The 19,794-nt window shown below is 43.5% G+C and overlaps 1 protein-coding gene across 3 annotated transcripts in view; it reads left to right on the forward strand.

Moving 5' to 3' along the window:
* Positions 1 to 3,908: 3,908 nt before the first annotated feature.
* Positions 3,909 to 19,794, forward strand: part of LOC142217416 (melanopsin-B-like) — a 140,236-nt gene continuing 124,350 nt past the window's right edge. For all 3 annotated transcript variants that reach the window (XM_075285657.1, XM_075285665.1, XM_075285674.1), the window contains exon 1: positions 3,909 to 4,085. In XM_075285657.1, the coding sequence (XP_075141758.1) occupies positions 4,071 to 4,085 (15 nt within the window). In that variant the 5' untranslated portion in view covers positions 3,909 to 4,070. The remainder of the gene's footprint in view (positions 4,086 to 19,794) is intronic.

Consider the following 19,794-nt stretch of genomic DNA (forward strand, 5'->3'; position numbering starts at 1 on the left):
TATTCATTTTTTGACTTTAGTTGTTGTACTTCAGTTGAAATTCTTGGCACTTTTTCTTTATTGTAGGGACAAATGTACTTTAAATAACTGCACATATAAATATTTTTACAGAGCTTCAAGGACTCGGTGATAAGAACCCTTGATATTTGTAGGATACTCACACGCTGTCAATAATCAATGGGCAAGGTTCAGGTGCTAAAGTGTCAAAATGATTTTAATTTCAATCCTCTTCAAATACCCTCTTGACATGCTGTAGATGGATGTAAAGAAGCAAATATCAGATACTCATGCTATGATTAAGAAACTATGTACCGAAACGCGTAAGCTAGTCCCTATGGATTACTTGAATTGATAAAATCTTTTTTATACACCAATTTTATATTTATATGGGTAATAAAAAGAAAATGTCCTTTTGGATAATCCCCTGATATTACTGGATTTTTGCCGTTCTTCTGTTCTTGCTTTTTTGATAGGTCAATACTGACTGGATTAGGACTCGTTCACATCTGCGCCCGATCTCCGTCTGTCGGGTTTCCATCTTCTGCAGACAGAAGACAGAAACCTGACAGACAGTGTCCGGCCGTGAGCGCCTGTGAGCATTGCTCTCTGCGGCGAAACCGTTTTTTTTTTTTAACCGGACACAAAGTCCTACATGTCCAACTTTGTGTCTGGCGCTCACGGCCAGACAGTTTCCAAGCCGTTTCAAATGAATGGGTTTGAAAACTGACTACAGGTTTCCGTTTCCTGCCCAGTTTCGGGCAGGAAACAGAAACCTGCATAAAGGAGGCCAGGTCGAAGATGTGAACCCAGCTGTAATGATACTCCTTAATCTAGGGCAGTGGCGTAACTAGGAATGGCAGGGCCCCGTGGCGAACTTTTGACATGGGGCCCCCCCCCTCCCCAAACCGATGCCGAAGACCTCGACTGACCCCCTCCTCCGCACTCTATTATGTCCCTTAGTAAGCCCTGCACACAGTATTATCCCCAATAGTGTCCCCTGCACACACAGTATTAACCCCTATAGTGTCCAATGCACACAGTATTATCCCCCATAGTGTCCCCTGCACACACAGTATTTACCCCTAGTGTCCCCTGCACACACAGTATTATTAACCCCTATAGTGTCCAATGCACACACAGTATTAACCCCTATAGTGTCCAATGCACACACAGTATTAACCCCTAGTGTCCAATGCACACACAGTATTAACCCCTAGTGTCCAATGCACACACAGTATTAACCCCTATAGTGTCCAATGCACACAGTATTATTAACCCCTATAGTGTCCAATGCACACAGTATTATTAACCCCTATAGTGTCCAATGTACACACAGTATTAACCCCTATAGTGCCCCTGCACACACAGTATTATCCCCCATAGTGTCCCCATATGTCCCACTGTGGACACCTATAAACATTTATTATACTCTGGGGTCTGAAAAGACCCCAGAGTATAATAATCGGAGACCCGGGGGATTAAAACCATTAAAAGAACAGAGACAGTTGCTTACCTGTTCCTGTCGGCTGTCCTGTCCGCTCTTGTCCAGCTTTAATGACGTCAGACGTCACATGACCCGGGAAGCTGGCCTGGGTCATGTGACGTCAGACACGAATGACGGAGGCCTGGCAGGATCGCGGAGAGGTAAGTAACACTATTTTTTATGTTACCTTACCCCTCCCGGTGCGCCGATCATTATACTCGGGGGTCTGCAAAGACCCCCCGAGTATAATGATAGCCTCTGTGGGCCCCGCAGTGTCACTTGCCGATCCCGGCCCAGCCAGGATCGGCAAGTGAATGGGGCCCGTAACGGACTTTTAAAAAAAAAAAAAACGCAGCGGTAGCGGCTGTCACCGGGCCCCCTAATGGCCCGGGCCCTGTGGCAGCTGCTACTGCTGCTACCACGGTAGTTACGCCCCTGATCTAGGGATACCTTGAGCCACCGGCCCGCAAGCAGACTAGCACAACAATATACAGTCAATAATGTTCTTTATCTTGTGCAGGTACAGAGTTTAGACACAGGCTCCCACGATATGCAAGAACAGAGTTCAGACAATGCTCAAATGGTATGTAGGAACAGAGTGCAGACAACTTATCCAAGTCCATGCAGGTCTTGTAGCAATGTCATGGATTCCAGGGGCCAAGAGAGGGAGAGTTCAACTGCCAGAGTCCAAAAGCCAGGAGAGAGAGTTCCACTGCCAGAGTCCAGGAGCCAGGAGGGAGAGGGGTTCTGCAGTCAAGGTCCCAAAGCCAGAAGAGATAGGTTCAGCAGCCAAAGTCCAGAAACCAGTGCTGATACTGAGGCACTAAGCAGCAGCAGGTGAGGCTTTTTAAGCAAAGTCCAAGCAGGAACTGGGTGTGCCGAAAGAAGCAGTCTTCTCCATCTTGGAACAGGGCAGATAACAACAAAATGGGCAAAGCAATACACCTGGATCCTGACACCAGCCTTACTCCAGTCGATAATGGCGCCTATTAACTTACTGATTCCTCTCCTGCCTATGCCCTCTTCAACTTATTCTTTGGCCTCTATGGGACCCTGTGCACCTCACAATATGTCATTGCGTCACAATGTGATGTTTGGCACACAAGGCCAATTGAATGGTGAAGGGGAAGCGGAGGTGTCCGCAAACAGGAGCGGGGATCTGTGAGTGAAGGATACAGCCAATTCTCTCTAATTCTACCAATCCAGTTGTTAAAACAACCGGATCACAGAACCAAGGAGAAGTGGTGCCTCGACCCAGATCTGATACTGGTTACAGTAAGCTTCCTGCTCTACCACTCTTATGCAAATTGAGCCTGTGGCCAACAAGTTGAGTGGAATAAGTAGTACTTGTCTGCCTGCTCTCTCGCCCCTCCTTTCCTGGTGCACATGATGTCCAAGTAGAGAGACAAAGTAGGATCATGGAGTAGGCAGGTAAGTAATGAGTTAATACTGATATATGGTGGGGCCAGTGATAGCGGCGTTGTATATTTTATACAGTGATCCCTTTTACTGGTCCACCATACAGAGGTCCCTTCAATGACCCCTCCATACAGTGGTCCCTTCACTGGTTCCCCTGAAACAGTGGTCCCTTCACTGTATGGGGGCCTATGATAGGGTCACTGTATGAGGGACTAGTAGTGGTTGTGGTGATAACAGTCTAAAATCTAATGTAAAAAAAGGTACAAAAAGGTTCAGCTCACCCACAGGTTGATATCAGACATCGGCTTTTCAATGGTTGAATTCTTCGGGGTGCACGGCAACACACTCTATTCCATGAGTGTAATATCTCCACAGCAAAAACAAATTTCTCCGGCAACTCTCCGATGATAAAATATAACTTTTAATCAGAAAACATCATAAAATGACAAAAAATTTGATGTCAATCACAAAATATATTTTGTAATTGACATCAAATTTTTTGTCATTTTATGATGTTTTCTGATTAAAAGTTATATTTTATCATCAGAGAGTTGCCGGAGAAATTTGTTTTTGCTGTGGTAAAATCTAATGTGTATGGCCATCTTTACTCATGTGCACAGAGTCTAACAGAAAGGACTGAGGCAGTCAATAAGCTGCCAGGCACAGCCAGTTATATGTGCCCTCACAAGCCCCTTTAGCTCTCCCATATTCCAGAAAGTCAATAATGTGCTTAATCTGGAAATAAGTCTATTATGTATGTATGTGGCCGTATGGACTTTCTTATGCATACTACAGATGTTTACTGGTTCATTCTAACAATATGTTATCTATGTTATGGCACTGCACAGAAAATGCGGACCATAAAAAAAATTGCACATGTACAGATATGAACGAGAGTCAGCCAATAATCCATGAGTCTATCAAGCCCACTCCTCCTCCAGCTCATTCAGAACTAGAGGTATCCGACAGTAGTCAGAGGGCTGTATACATGCTGAGGTGAGGGGAAACAGTGAGGTCTCATCTGTGCTGCTGCTGCTGCTTGTACCATGTGCTGAGACAGAGGAAAATATACAGCTTTTAACTCATTACAGGCTGAGACCCCCCTCCTCCTCCTAAGGACCAATCTGCCTCATCCACAGCACATTTACTGTTCTTTATAGACAAGAGCATGGCAGAGCTAGAGGTAAGGACCGACTACACCTGCTTCTTTTTGCATCTGAGAAAAGAGACTTGTCAGAATTGTAATAGTTGTTCAGATGTCAGTTACATAATGTAGGAGATATTTCTAGAGGCTCAAGTACACTGGTATAGGATGCTTAAATGGCAGCATTTCGAGCCTCCCTCATCTCTCTCTATATGTTATGATGGGCATTTATCTGCAATATACAACCTCTCTGTCCTCAGGTCTTTAACCCTGAACTTTTGAAGATAGTAATGCTCTATAATATACCTTTGGGTCACATCAAACAGGATGGACACCTGTTTACTATGGTCTTATTCCCTGGTACATAGCAGGGGTGAATCATGAACAATGGAGTCATGTATTAAGAGTTCATATTGATTTTCTCTGTTGACTGTGTTTTCAGCTGTCCTCACATAGAGGTTTTGCAGGACTATGTGTATATATATATATATATATATATATATATATATATATATATATACACACTAGCGCTGTTGTGTATACTATGGTCCATACTGATCTTTGTCCACTACAACTCTCATTATGATCAGAATATCCTCTATGAATAATATATATTAGCAAAGCATATTAAGACCTGTAAAGATCTAGAAGAGGTGTTAAGGGCGAGATGGCAATGGACAAGAGCGGTTAAAAAATAACCCTGACGTATTCTGAATTTCTGAACCAATTTGAAGGGTCATGTGGGAAAGTGACAATTATTTGTAACTGCGATTAAAATAGGGCAATACCATGTGGCACATTTTAGGGTCTGTTAGGACCCCTCTCCTTAACGCATAACATGAACCTCGCAGAATAGATATTACACAATGTATTATTGCAGCTCATTTCAAGTCATATGTTTCCAATCTGATACACTTTAACTATATTATTATGTATAACCTTTTATTATCACTTTCCCTTTTATTATGACTCTTCGGATTGTTATGATATGTACACATTCTATAAAGTGTTCAGAAGAATGTGACATCACTGAGCCGTATTCGACAATTTAACAAGGAAACGCTCCAGACTACATAACTGTTGGATTTGCTATTTCTTATTGAAATACATGAGCACATCTTCATTCATGCGTGTTTTTCATACTTGAATCCTCAGGAAATAGGAATCCCTGTGGCTGCAGTACAAGTGAAGCACTTTCATGTTACCTTATGACATTAATTAATGAGAGAACTGAAATAATATGTTAACAATTCTGGGTCTATTGGCGCTGGCACCATGTCACTCTTAGGCTATTGCATACTATAGGTGGGTGGTGTGTAGATATGTTCTCCTATACATTAGCTGTGTATGTGTTATAATGGGTGATCTGTTCTCTGAAGGAATAATTACAAACAGAATTATATCCATAAAAATCCATAGGGTGAAGTGTAAGGCCAAATGTGCATTAGAGCTGTGCTAAAATTTGTGGTATAAACTCCATGTAAAACTGCAGAAATTAGGCAAAATATGGCCTGTACTGGAAAAAGATTTAAGTCTTTAGGATTTTTTATGCATTCTATGAGCAAGAAGAGAGGTAAATCAAGAGGAAAGAAAGTTTTGAAGCTGACATAAAAAGATGCATTTACATCGATCCTAGTGCTGTGGAAGTGACATACCATTGGTACTGAAGTCGCATCCACTGTATACACTGTATACTATACTATACAGCATCTCAATATGATCCTACTTCACAGCATGTTTTTAAAAAAAGCTGGTCAATAAAGTATTATAACCATAAAGTGTGAATTAGAACCAGCGTATGAAGATAAATAATCTAGAATTACTGACCACTTATACAGTATGTGTCAGTAATTGTGTTGCTTATTGATTCTTTGCCCTTGTTAAAGCTCCCAGTTTATGTTTTAATCTTTAATGAGAACTGCCTCTGTGACTGTCAAATGTTACATCTGTACCGAGCACAGATTTTTCAAGTAAACAACTCAAAAAAGATCCTTGTAAAACATTCTATTTTACATTTTAAGCCTGCAGATTAAAGCAGCCCATACATAGTTATCTCGCCTGAAATCTGCTCAGCTGAGCTGTGCATGTGTGCTGAACAGAGGGAGGGTAAGAAGCTGCAGGTAACCTCTGGTCCTGGCAACCAAAGGGGCACTGTCGAGTTTATTTGATTAGTTTTATCTCAGCAAAGAAGCAGTAAACAAGGCTATACACTAGAGATGAGTGAACAGTGAAATGTTCGAAGTTCGATTCGAACATCGAACTCCATTATAGTCTATGGGGAATAAATACTCGTTTAGGGGGAAACCACTGTTCGACTCAGGAGAGTCACCAAGTCCACTATGACACCCTAGGAAATGATGCCAACACCCTGGAATGCAACTGGGACAGCAGGGGAAGCATGTCTGGGGGCATCTAACATGATTCACTGAAGTCACTGTATTACATCGGGATCCCTGTCAGCTTGCGATATGCGGGAGCTGACTTTTTCCCATAGGAATACATTGACCAGCGTTGATTGGCCGAATGCCATACAGAGTACAGCATTTGGCCAATCAACGCTGGTTCTGCCGGAGGCTCGTCTGTGAGGAGGCGGAGTCTAAGATCGGACCAGAATGGAGACTGCTGTGGACCGATCTTAGACTCCGCCTCCTCCAGCAGAATCAGCGTTGATTAGCCGAATGCTGTACTCTGTATGACATTCGGGCAATCATCGCTGGTCAATGCAGTAACCTGCTAACATCTCATCTATTGGAGGTCAATGTAACATGTGCTAATAATGTGATCATTGTGATCCTACCAGTGGCGTAACTACGGGCCTCTGACTGATGCCCAAGACTCTGACCGATCGACCCCCCCTCCCCCCGCATTCCTGTGTGCACTATTATGCCCCTTAGTGGCTCATACACAAACTATTATGCCCCATAGTGACCCCTGCACACAGTATTTATGCCCCACTGTGGACACTCATGAACAATTATTATACTCTGGGGTCTTTTCAGACCTCACAGTATAATAATCGGAGACCAAAGGGGTATACAACATAAAAAACACTGTTACTTACCTATCATGGCTCCGCTGCACTTCTCGGTGGTGTCGGAAATCTTCAATGACATCCGGGACGTCACACAAGTAGGCCAGAAGCCCGTTTGGAGCCTGGGGAGGTAAGTAACCGTGTTTTTTATGTTCTATTACCTCTCCTGGGCCTTCAATTATTATACTCAGGGGTTGGAAAAGACCGAGTATAATAATAGTATTTGTGGGTCTCGCAGTGTCACTTACCGATCCCAGCCCCTGCCAGGTTCGGAAAGTAAATAGGGCCCATTACTGTATGGAGTAACTCCAGCCGGTAACGGCCTATTAAAAATAAAATAAAATACTCACTGTGGTAGCGGCTGTTGCCGGGCCCCTAATTTTCCGCTTCCTGTGGCAGCTGCTACCCCTACTACCCCGGTAGTTACGCCACTGGATCCTACTTTGGTATTCCCACACTACTTGTACATATTAGGGAATTATGTTCTCTGTTAAAATATAGAGAGGGTCAGATTTGCTTTGCTACTTGCATTGAAGAAAATGAAAGCAATAAAAATTTTACAAGGCTGAAATGCATTGACATTCAGAATGATTTCACCATGTGTTCTGAGATGTTAAAGTTGTATTCTGAAATGTCTGTTGTATTGATTTGATGACCAGAATCTTACAGATAGTGAATCACCAGTGAAAACAAATCTTCTGGATCATAAAATGTCAGTTCTTTATTATATGAGCTGACTAATTTTATTTTATCAACCCTTCCACTAAGCTGACATTGGAACATTTGGCAAATGGCTCCTTTACTGAGATATTTATGTTCAAACCCAATTTCAAAAACGTAAGGCCGCTTTGTGAAATTTAAAGAAAACAAGAATGCAAAGATTTGAAACATGCCTCAGCCTCAAGAGTGCTATGTCTTTGCATATTGATATAGAAACTTATGGGGATGTTTGACAGCAGGTCCACTGACACTTGTACTTCTTAGTCAATGGGAACAGGTGCAAACAGAGGGGGCTGCTTCTGTGTCCATTACTATTAAGGGTCCATTCACACGGCGTAAAGGTGCACACATTTTGGCAAAATACACACATAAAGTGGCCACACAGTGGCTCAGTGGTTAGGACTGCAGCCTGCAGCTTTGGGTCCTGGTGTTCAAATCCCACCAAGGGCAAAAATCCATCTGCAAGGAGTTTGTATGTTTTCCCTGTGTTTGCATGGATTTCCATCCCATATTCCAAAACGACATACTGATAGGGAAAAAAATTTACATTGTGAGCCCTATGTAGGGCTCACAATCTACATAAAAAAAATACACGTGTAAAGAATACACATGTTAAAACACTCCCATTGACTTCAATGAAATTTTTTACATGTGTAAAAAAATAATTCAAAATAGGCGTAAAGATGTGTCTTTATGATGCATTTGAAGTTATCGAAATTGGGAGTTAATGTGATTGTCTGGGAATGAGCATTCCAGAGAAGCAGTGCAAATCAGGAAAACTCTTGGATATGGGAGTGGAAGTTTCTGATAGCAGAGGATGTTAGACTTAAGTTATTGACTGAGCACGGGTTGGGTGATAGACAGAGATGAGAGAGGAAACGTAGGGAGTTGCAGCATTTTGGAAAGTTTTTTTGTGTGAGGGTAATAAGTTTATATTGTATTCTGTAATGAAGGCAGCCAATGTAGTGACTGACACAGACCAGAGGCATCGCTGTAGCGTCTAAACCAGGGGTGGGCAATTAATTTTCCCATGGGGCCGCATAAGAAATTGAAACTATGCTAGAGGGCCGTGCCACAGCAAATATAGCTCCACCCACTTCTACGTTGACTCCGCCCATTCCCAATAATCTTTTCATGTGCCCCCACAAAGTATAATCCTCCTACAGTCACCCGTACATTATATGCCCCCACATTATAATGTTCCCTTCTAACTGCCTCACAGTATTAAGTCCTCTTCTGGTGCGCCTGTATAAACTGGGGGAAACTAGAGGGGACATGAAACTGGAGCAGCGGGAGGGGGACATTAAACAGTGGGGGTAGTTGGAGGGGGGCAATAAATTGACAGCTGGAGTGGGACATGAAACTGGGGGCAACTAGAGGGGGACATTAAAATCGGGAAGCAGACATTAAACCGTAGGGGTAGCTGGAGGGTGACATTAAACTTGGGGCAACTAGAGGCAGACAGGTCACCCTACAGCTTCCTCCACGGTTTAATGTCCCCTCCAGTCTAAGTGCCCTCTTCATCTACCCCCAGTTTCATGTCCCCCCCTCCATTTCTCCCTCAGTTTCATATCCCCCTTTATTTTCCCCATTTCATGTCCCCCCCTCCATCTCTCCCCCAGTTTCATGTCCCCCCCTCCATCTGCCATCTCTGCCCTAGTATAACATACCCCTTCCATCTCTGCCCCTAGGTTGCTGAGAGACACACACACATATCTATAGACAGACACATAGACAGACAGACAGACATAGATAGACACACATATAGACACACACACATATAGACACACACACACACACACTCTCTCTCTCTCTCTCTCTCTCTCTCTCCACCCTGAAAATCACCTTACAGCTCTCAGTACTTTATGACACACTCCACATCTCCATCTTCGGCCGGCACTAAGACACGCCCCCTAGACATGCCCCCATAGACACGCCTCCCTAGTCAAAGCTGTGCGGGCCGGACTGAATCAGTCAGAGGGCCGGATATGGCCCGGGGGCCGGACTTTGCCCAGGTCTGGTCTAGACCCATGGTAGGGAACCTTCGGCTCTCCAGCTGCTGTGAAACTACAACTCCCATCATGCTCCATTCACTTCCATGGGAGTTCTAAGAACAGCAGAGCAAGTATGCATGCTGGGAGTTGTAGTTTTGCAACAGCTGGAGAGCCGTTCGTTCCCTACCCCTGGTCTAGACTGATAGATGAGCCTGGCCGCTGCATTCAGAATACATTGCAGAGGGCAGAGTTTAGTATGAGGTACACCATACTAAAAAAGAGTGTTACAGTAGTCAAGGCAAGAGTGAATTAGGGCGATAATAAGGGTCTTTAATGTGTCTGTGGTAAGAAAATGGCGGAATCTGGAGATGTTTCTGAGGTGGAGATGACATGAGCATGATTGGATATGGAGGGCGAAAGAAAGGTTTGAATCAAACATAACCCCAAAGAAATGGTCATACTGACTCCGAGTTATGGTAAGATCGGAGACTGTAATAGAAATATCAGGGATCGGTCTGTTAGATGGATAAAACAACAGCAGTTCAGTCTTTGAGAGATTGATATATCCTGCATTTTCGTTCACCACTATTGGATGATGCACCTGCTATACTTTTCCCCGCGTCAGTGTGATAATATGTTAGTGCCACTGCATTCTTTTCTCTTGCTTACCTACTTCCATGATGCACGTATTAGCACCCCCTTATATAATGCATAGCCTTGTCAGAATGCTATGTGAGACTGCTTTAGTGTATGCTACCACATTTGATCCAGACTCAGTTCAGTGCTACAGCTTACACTAAAAGCTACATTGAACTTCAATATACCATGCATAATCACATACACAGCATGCATACCTCCCAAGTACAGTTGCTGTAATAATGTGCATACCATACTGTAGAAATATTTTATGCGGGTGTGGAAAAAATGCTGCAAAACATAAATGCTTTCACAAATAGAATTAAGAGTTATTTTTGACAATTTACAAAGTGCATTAAGAACTGTCTCTAGCATAAAGAAGAGTCCTGCAAGTGATGATATTGCCCCCATAGCTCTGATATCAACAAAATCAAGTCTGTATAGAAATGTATGAAGAGAAAGATGTGAGCAAGCTTAAATCTATGCCTTTTGGGGGCTCTACCGAACCTCACTGCTGTTTTAATAAGCAGTAGAGGTCCAATAACTGCCCTTATTAACTTACTTATACCTGCTCCTACTTGCAGCCATCTCTTCCCTCTTCAGCATACAGGGACACCCATGCTCTGCTCATTAAATCATCACGACCCTGTGGCATACAAGTTAAGTGCCAATAATTGCTTGTCTGCTCTGGGTGCACATGACGTTACAAAAGAGTGCCTGCCACAGGGAGACAGAGAGGGACCGGGGAACAAACAGGTATGACCCTATACTCTATAAATATGACACTATACTGCTATTTTTTCACTATATATTGTTGTATTACAGTGACTATTTACTTAACCCCTTAGCGCCCTTTGATGTACTATTACCTCATGGGCACTATGTACTTAGTGCACCATGAGGTAATACTATGTCATGACTATTCTGCCCGCTCACTAGCTGTTACCAACAGCTATCACCCTTTTCCATAACCTCCAGTCGGTGCTTTTACCGAATGGAACTTTTAACTCTTTGATTGCGATGGTCAAACATGAGCCCGGGGGCTGCCGGTATCTGTACTATGTAGCCTGGGGTCTGGTTAGTGACCCCAGGCTGCCCTGAGCCCCAGTTACCTGGTTGATCCTGCCAGGACCTTCTGAAGTGAGCTGTGCTGTCTACACATCTCACTTCCTGTTATGCCCTGTGAGACACATGCAGTGCAGCCTGTGTCTCACATTGCATAATACAGGATTAGTGATGAAATCATCACTGATCCAAGTGTCCCATAGGGACACATGAAAAAGTTTTTTAAAAAGTGGAAAAAAAAGTGTTTTAAAACAATTCAAATAATTAATAAAAACAATGCATATTTGGTATCATAGCATCCGTAACAATCTGTACAATAAAACAGAAAAAATATTTAATGTACATGGTGAACGTTGGAAAAAAAACGGAAAAAACCCGCCAGAAGTAATGATTTTTCGCCGCCTCACCTTACAAAATATGCTATAAAAAGTGATCACAAAGTCATATACACTCCACAACAGTACCAATAAAAAGCACAAGTTGTCCCGCAAAAAATAAGCCCCCAACCAACACTGTCAACCGAAAAATAAAAATGTTACACCTCTCAGAATATGGCGATGCAAAAATCACAGATTTATGTCCACAAATGTGTTTTTGTTCTGCAGAATTAGTATCACATAAAAAAATAATATAAATGAGGTATCGCCGTAACCGTACCGACCCGCAGAATAAAGGTCAAATGTTACTTATACTGTACGTTGCATGGTGAAAAATTTAAAAGGTAAAACGCAATGCCAGAATTGATTTTATTTTTTTAAATCCAGCAAAAAAAAAGAGTTAATAAAATGTATTCAATAAATTGTAGGCACCTAAAAATGGTGTCATTAAAAAATGCATCTCATCCCGCAAACAACAAGCCCTTATATGGCCACGTCACCAGAAAAAAAAAGAAAATATAGCATCTAGCAATGTGAAGACAAAAAACCCCAAAATCGCAAGATCATTAGTACACAACTGGCTGCGGCAGGAAGGGAATATATAAGCTGTTTGAGCGGATATCAGGGGACACCCCAGATTTAGAGCTTATGAGAAAAAATATACCAGAAGTGATCTCCAAAGTGACCCCCAAAGTGACTCCCCCAATCATAGGAGCTACTGGGACATAGTAGGGAATTTGGTGTTCCCAATGTACTCTGCACCGCTTATATATTCCCTCTTCACCATCTGCTGTGCAGTCACGTCTGGGATACTAATACCAGGCATGTCAAACTCAGGGTACCCCGAGGGCCACATGAGTAACAAGAGGTTGTTGCGAGGGCCGCACACAGCAGCTAATGTCACACACGTATTTTAACAGCAGTCATGAAAACAAGATATGAAGTAGTAATATGTAACATCAACTAATATATTTAAAGAGGACCTTTCACCACTTTTGGGCACAGGCAGTTCTATATACTGCCGGAAAGCTGACAGTGCGCTGAATTCAGCGCACTGTCGGCTTTCCCGATCCGTGCCCGGTGTAAAGAGCTTACGGTGCCGGTACCATAGTGCTCTATGGTCAGAAGGGTGTTTCTGACCATTAGCCAGGAACGTCCTTCTGCCTCGCGGCGCCAATCGCGCTGTGCTGTGGAGCGGGGAGGAACGCCCCCTCCCTCTGCTCACAGCGCTCGTCCATAGACGAGTGTTATCAGGAGAGGGAGGGGGCGTTCCTCCCCGCTCCACAGCACAGCGCGATTGGCGCCGCGAGGCAGAAGGACGTTCCTGGCTAATGGTCAGAAACGCCCTTCTGACCATAGAGCACTACGGTACCGGCACCGTAAGCTCTTTACACCGGGCACAGATCGGGAAAGCCGACAGTGCGCTGAATTCAGCGCACTGTCAGCTTTCCGGCAGTATATAGAACTGCCTGTGCCCAAAAGTGGTGAAAGGTCCTCTTTAACAAAAATACAGCAATTAAAAACTAAACATTTATTTGCTATCATTTTTTTCAATCTTTTTTAGATTATAAGTGGTGATCAGTCAGCCTTGTTCTCTGAGAAGATTTTGTTAGTTTCATAAAAGAAAATTATCTATTTACATATACACCCTTCATCTGCCCCCAGATTCATGTCCCCCCATATCTGCCCCCAGATTCATGTCCCCCATCTCTGCCCCCAGATTCATGTCCCCCATCTCTGCCCCCAGATTCATGTCCCCCCATCTCTGCCCCCAGATTCATGTCCCCTCCATCTCTGCCCCCAGATTCATGTCCCCTCCATCTCTGCCCCCAGATTCATGTCCCCTCCATCTCTGCCCCCAGATTCATGTCCCCTCCATCTCTGCCCCCAGATTCATGTCCCCTCCATCTCTGCCCCCAGATTCATGTCCCCTCCATCTCTGCCCCCAGATTCATGTCCCCTCCATCTCTGCCCCCAGATTCATGTCCCCCATCTCTGCCCCCAGATTCATGTCCCCCATCTCTGCCCCCAGATTCATGTCCCCCATCTCTTCCCCCAGATTCATGTCCTCTCCATCTCTGCCCCCAGATTCATGTCCCCCCTATCTCTGCCCCCAGATTCATGTCCCCCCTATCTCTGCCCCCAGATTCATGTCCTCTCCATCTCTGCCCCCAGATTCATGTCCTCTCCATCTCTGCCCCCAGATTCATGTGCCCCCCATCTCTGCCCCAGTTTCATGTCTCCACATCTCTGTCCCCAGATTCATGTCCCCCATCTCTGCCCCCAGATTCATGTCCCCCATCTGTCGCCAGATTCATGTCCTCCATCTCTGCCCCCAGTGTCATGTCCCCCATCTGTCGCCAGATTCATGTCCCCCATCTCTGCCCCCAGATTCATGTCCCCCATCTCTTCCCCCAGATTCATGTCCCCCATCTCTTCCCCCAGATTCATGTCCCCCATCTCTTCCCCCAGATTCATGTCCCCCCTCCATCACTGCCCCCAGATTCATGTCCTCCATCTGTCGCCAGATTCATGTCCCCCATCTCTTCCCCCAGATTCATGTCCCCCCTCCATCTCTTCCCCCAGATTCATGTCCTCCATCTCTGCCCCCAGTGTCATGTCCCCATCTGTCGCCAGATTCATGTCCCCTCCATCTCTGTCCCCAGATTCATGTCTCCCATCTCTGCCCCCAGATTCATGTCCTCCATCTCTGCCTCCAGTGTTATGTCCCCCATCTCTGTCCCCAGATTCATGTCCCCCCATCTCTGCCCCCAGATTCATGTCCTCCATCTCTGCCCCTAGTGTCATGTCCCCCATCTCTGTCCCCAGTGTCATGTCCCTCCATCTCTGCCCCCAGTGTCATGCCGTCCCCTCCTTCATCTACCCTGTTTCACGTTCCACCTCTATGCATACACACATTAAACTTACCTTCTCCGATGACTCCGAGTCCTCGCTCCCCCGCCGCACTCTCTCTCTCGGGCTAGTTCACACGTGAACTGCCCGTGCAGTTTTTGACACCGAGAGAGACGCGGCGAGCCGCATCTCTCTCTGGTCAAAACCCCCCTGCCGCGACCATCGCGGTCGCGGCTTTCCCCTCCGCTGTCGGCTCAAATGAATGAGCCGACATAGGAGGGTGCTGCCGGGGGCCTGAAGATAGACGCGATGTGACGTCATCACGTCACATCACATCTACACAGCAGCGTGTAGTAACGAATAGCCGCGAGAGTACTGCACCTCTGCGGCCCGCAGATATGCCTGTAAAGGGCCGCATGCGGCCCGCGGGCCGCATGTTTGACATGCCTGCTAAAACTCACTACACCCCCTGAGAAATTCTTTGAGGGGTGCAGTTTTCAAAAACTGGGGAATCCACTTTTCTGGTACCTTACAAGCTCTACAAACATGACATGGCATCCAGATACCAAACATCTGAACCTGTACTCCAAAAGTCGCATCGCGCTACTTCCCTTCTGCGCCCCGCTATGTGTCCAAACTGCAGTTTATGCCACATGTATGACACTGGAGTACCCCAGATAACACTCGTAATGTCATATGTGGGTATAAACTGATATTAGGGCACAGCCGGATACAGAAGGGAAGAAGGGTTATTGGATTTTTGGAGCACAGACTTAGACAGTTTGGTTTTGGATGCCATGACACTTTTGCAGAGACCCTAAAATTGCCCTTACAAAATGGGGTCACTTCTTGGGGAATTCCAGTTTACTGGCACCTCCAGGACTCTGCAAAAACATCATGGCCCCCAGGAAGTCCCTCTAAATCTGTACTCCAAAAGCTAAAAAGCACAGTGCTCCTTCCCTTCTGAGCCCTGCTGTGTGCCCAAGCAGCAGTTTACACCCACATATATAATTTTTAGCCCCTCGGGATGGCCCCTTAATAGTTTTAGGAGTGCAGGTCTCTGACAACACAAAGTGGGTGTAGCCTATTGGGTACCAAAATGGCATATTTCTTTTAAAATTTAAATTTTCAATTTTTGGGAAGCATTTTTAGTCTCAAAATCATAATACCCCTTGATACATTCCTTGGGGTGTACTTTCTAAAATGGGGTTACTTTTGAGAGGTTTCCATTGTGTTGACACTTTAGGGGCTCAGCAAATGTGATATCAGCAGCTCAAAACTATTCCAGCAAAATCTGCCCTACAAAACCCAAATAGTGCTCTTTCCATTCTGAGCCCCGCCATGTACCCATACATCAGATTATGACCACATATGGGGTAATGCTGCGTTCAGGAGAAATTGTGTAACAAACTGTGGAGGCTTATAATTCTTTAACTACTTGCAAAAATTTAAAATATGGCGCTAAATGGACGATTTATTGGAAAAAAAGTAATTTTTCATTTTTATGTCCCAATGTTAATAAAATCTGCGAAACAGCTGTGAGGTCAAAATGCTCACTCTACCCCTAGATAAATTCTATGAGGGGTGTAGTTTCCAAAATGGGGTCACTTTTAGGGGGTTTCCGCTGTATTGGTACTCTAGGGGCTCTGCAAATGCAACATGGGACTTGAAAAATATTCCAGCAAAATCTGCCCTTCAAAAGCCAAATAGCGCTCTGCCCATTCCAAACAGCATTATGCTTTACAGCAGATTATGACCACATATGGGGTATTGCCGTGTTCAGGAGCAATTATTTAACAAACTGTGTGTGTGTGTGTGGGGGGCTTTTTCTCCTTTAACCCCTTGTGAAAATGAAAACTTTGGGAATAAAGTGACATTGTTAGTAAAATCTGTGAAACGGCCGTAGGGTCAAAATGCTCACTATACCCCTTGATGAATTCTTTGAGGGGTGTAGTTTCTAAAATGTGGTCACTTTGGGGGGGGGTTTCCATTGTTTTGGTACTCTAAGGGCTCTGCAAATGAGACATGGTGCATGAAAATTATTCCAGCAAAATCTGCTGTTCAAAATCTCAGTGTCGCTCCTTCCCTTTTGTGCACTGCCATCTGCCCAAAAATCAGTTTACACCCACATGTGGGGGATTTCTGTGCACGTGAGAAATTACATAACAAATTGTCAGAAGCATTTTCTACTTTAACCCTTTGTGAATGTGTTAATTTTAGGTCTAAATGAATGTATTAGTGAAAAAAGGTTAAATGTCTAAATTTCACCTCCATATTATTTTTATTCTTATGAAATGCTTAAAGGGTTAACAAACATCCCAAATGCTGTTTTGAATAATTTCAGGGGTGTAGTTTTGAAAATGGGGTGATTTATGGGGGTTTCTATTATACAGGCCTTTATAATTCCTTTCAGAACTGAAGTGGTCCCTAAAAAATTAGTTTGGGGAATTTACTTGCAAATCTGGAAAATCGCTGTAACACTTGTAAGCCTTGTAACGTCCAAAATAAATTAAATACAATCAAAAGATGATGCCAATATAAAGCAGAGAGATAATATTTATTTGTGTATTTGAGTGGTATGACTATCTGCCTAAAAAGCAGAGAATTTCACATTTTGAAAATTGCACTTTTTTCCAAATTTCCATCAAATTTCCTATTTTTTTTTATAAGTAAATAAGAAAATATTGATTAATGTTTACCACTAACATGAAGTATAATGTGTTACGAGGAAACAATCTCAAACTCACTTGTGTAAGTTAAAGCGTCTCAATGTTATTGCCATTTAAAGTGACACATGTCAGTTTTGAAAAAAGAGGCCTGGTCCTTAACACACTTTTGGGCTGTGTCTCTAAGGGGTTAAAGGGGATTTCCAGGAGTTACATATTTCTCATAATTAAGTGATGGAGGATCTGAGCACTACAGATCAGCTGGTTGAAAAGGTCACAGCATTTAGATGGGTAAAGAGACCAGAGCACTGTGGCCTCTTCATGCAATACCAAGCACAGCTCTGTGTTGTATTGCTACTTTATTTCATTTGATTTTCCGTAGCTACTAATAAGATCCTCACAAAGTGAAAAATATTAAAAAGAGAGCGTGTTCCAGGTAGCAGTATGAAGCCTTCATTGCAGTATGCCCAGGATTGTAAAGAACAAGAAGAAGGTTAGAAATAGCCTAGAGTAATACAACTGACAGAAGTGATCAATGTTGCATCACCCTGTGCTGTTTAGTTGCTGTTTGTCACACAACATAACAAGTTATCTTACACTTCCTATAGTGTTAGTATTATTTATTATGTTCAACATGTCAACCTTTATTAGCCAGTACAAATCATTCCTTGTATATAGGACATGTTTTACTTTATGTAGCTTCTTTTCCAGTAATGGTCAAGGTGATTCTAAAGTGAATGGAGTATTATAACCTCAGCTTAGTCATAAAATCTGAAGGGCAGTTTTACAGAGCACTATTGTGAAAGAGAAATATAGAATTGCTTTCTGTGAAGATGTATGAACATTCATTTCTTTGTAACACAAGCTTCAACAGGTAAATATAAAAAATGTTGCGTCTTTCTTCACTTATCAGCCCTCTCTTTTGCTCCCTCTCCAAAACTGCTCAAATCACTGCTCAAATCACTGCTCAAATCACTGCTCAAATCACTGCTCAAATCTGTCTTCTATGGGCAGCACAGTGGCTCAGTGGTTAGCACTGCCGCCTTGCAGCGCTGGAGTCCTAGGTTCAAATCCTGCCAAGGGCAACATCTGCAATGAGTTTGTATGTTCTTCCCGTGTTTACGTGGGTTTTCTGCGGGTACTCCGGTTTCCTCCCATACACCAAAGACATACTGATAGGGAATGTAGATTGTGAGCCCTATATGGGACAGTAACTGTCAATGTTTGTAAAGCGCTGTGGAATATGATGGCGCTATATAAGCATAATAAATAAATAATGAATTCTATGAACAGAGGCAATAGACCATAGAAGTCTATAGAGAGCTGAAGAGGAGGAAAAAAAGGAGCAAAATGAAAGAGAAGCAGAGACACACAATCACACACACATGCATACTGCAACATATAACAGTGAGACTAAAGCTCCATGTAGCAGGCCGCAGCAAAAAGTGCTGCGGGAAAAACTGCGGCAGCAACGCATTGAAGGTTTTTCCCGCAGTGCTTTTCACAGAAAGTCCAAAAAAGGTTTTCCTCTGTGGACTTTCTGCTTCCATTATACCTGTAGAGAAACTGCCAGCATTTCCGTATGTATAATTGAATGCTGCGATTTCAAAAAATGTGACGACTTGCAGTAACTGTAAAACGGCGATTTAACGCACGCATCCTGCATGATAAAAGTGAAATATAACCACATCTCATCAGGGTGCTTTATTCACATGAATACTGATCAGTAGCACTATACATCCACTAAACACTTACTATCAGTTTCTGCAAAACATCTGTGCCCATGTCTTTTTCACTCGTCTCCTCTTACTCTTCCCCGTGCTCTTCTTCTGTGCACAGTCTGTAATGCACAGGGCAGCACAGATGCAACTCTGATGAATCCTGCCACTAGAAAGTGCACAATAGGCAAGCATTTAAGTTGTATTTGCTTTATGCAAGAGAATGTTTCATTGGTAATTAGCAATATGTTCCTTGAGATTTTAAGGTTTTATAGACATGCTGTGTGCCTTGTGCAAAGATCATTGTAAAGTGAAGGAGAGTAGACAAGCTGTGTCTATTGCTTATTGTGGATGGTGGTCAATACATATATTTGTGCTCAAAGTGTGATATCTGTCACAAATAACATAATGGGAAAGATTTATTATGCAATATGCACCAGAATTCTGGCATAATTTGCCAAAAAAGCTATCTAACATACTGTACACCACATTTATCCAGTGTTTTTTTTTTACTTTTGCAACTTGTATGTATGGTGTGGTCTATTGGGAATGCGGGAGCCCAAAGATGCACCAAGAACTTTTAGGTCAACTAAGGGTAGGTTCACATATGTCAGTTGTATCAGTATCAGGTTTTTTTTGTCCTTTATTCATTACAACTGATGCCCAAACTGATGCGAAAATGTATCAG

This window comes from Leptodactylus fuscus, chromosome 1, assembly GCF_031893055.1.
Source record: "Leptodactylus fuscus isolate aLepFus1 chromosome 1, aLepFus1.hap2, whole genome shotgun sequence".
NCBI classification, from domain to species: Eukaryota; Metazoa; Chordata; class Amphibia; order Anura; family Leptodactylidae; genus Leptodactylus; species Leptodactylus fuscus.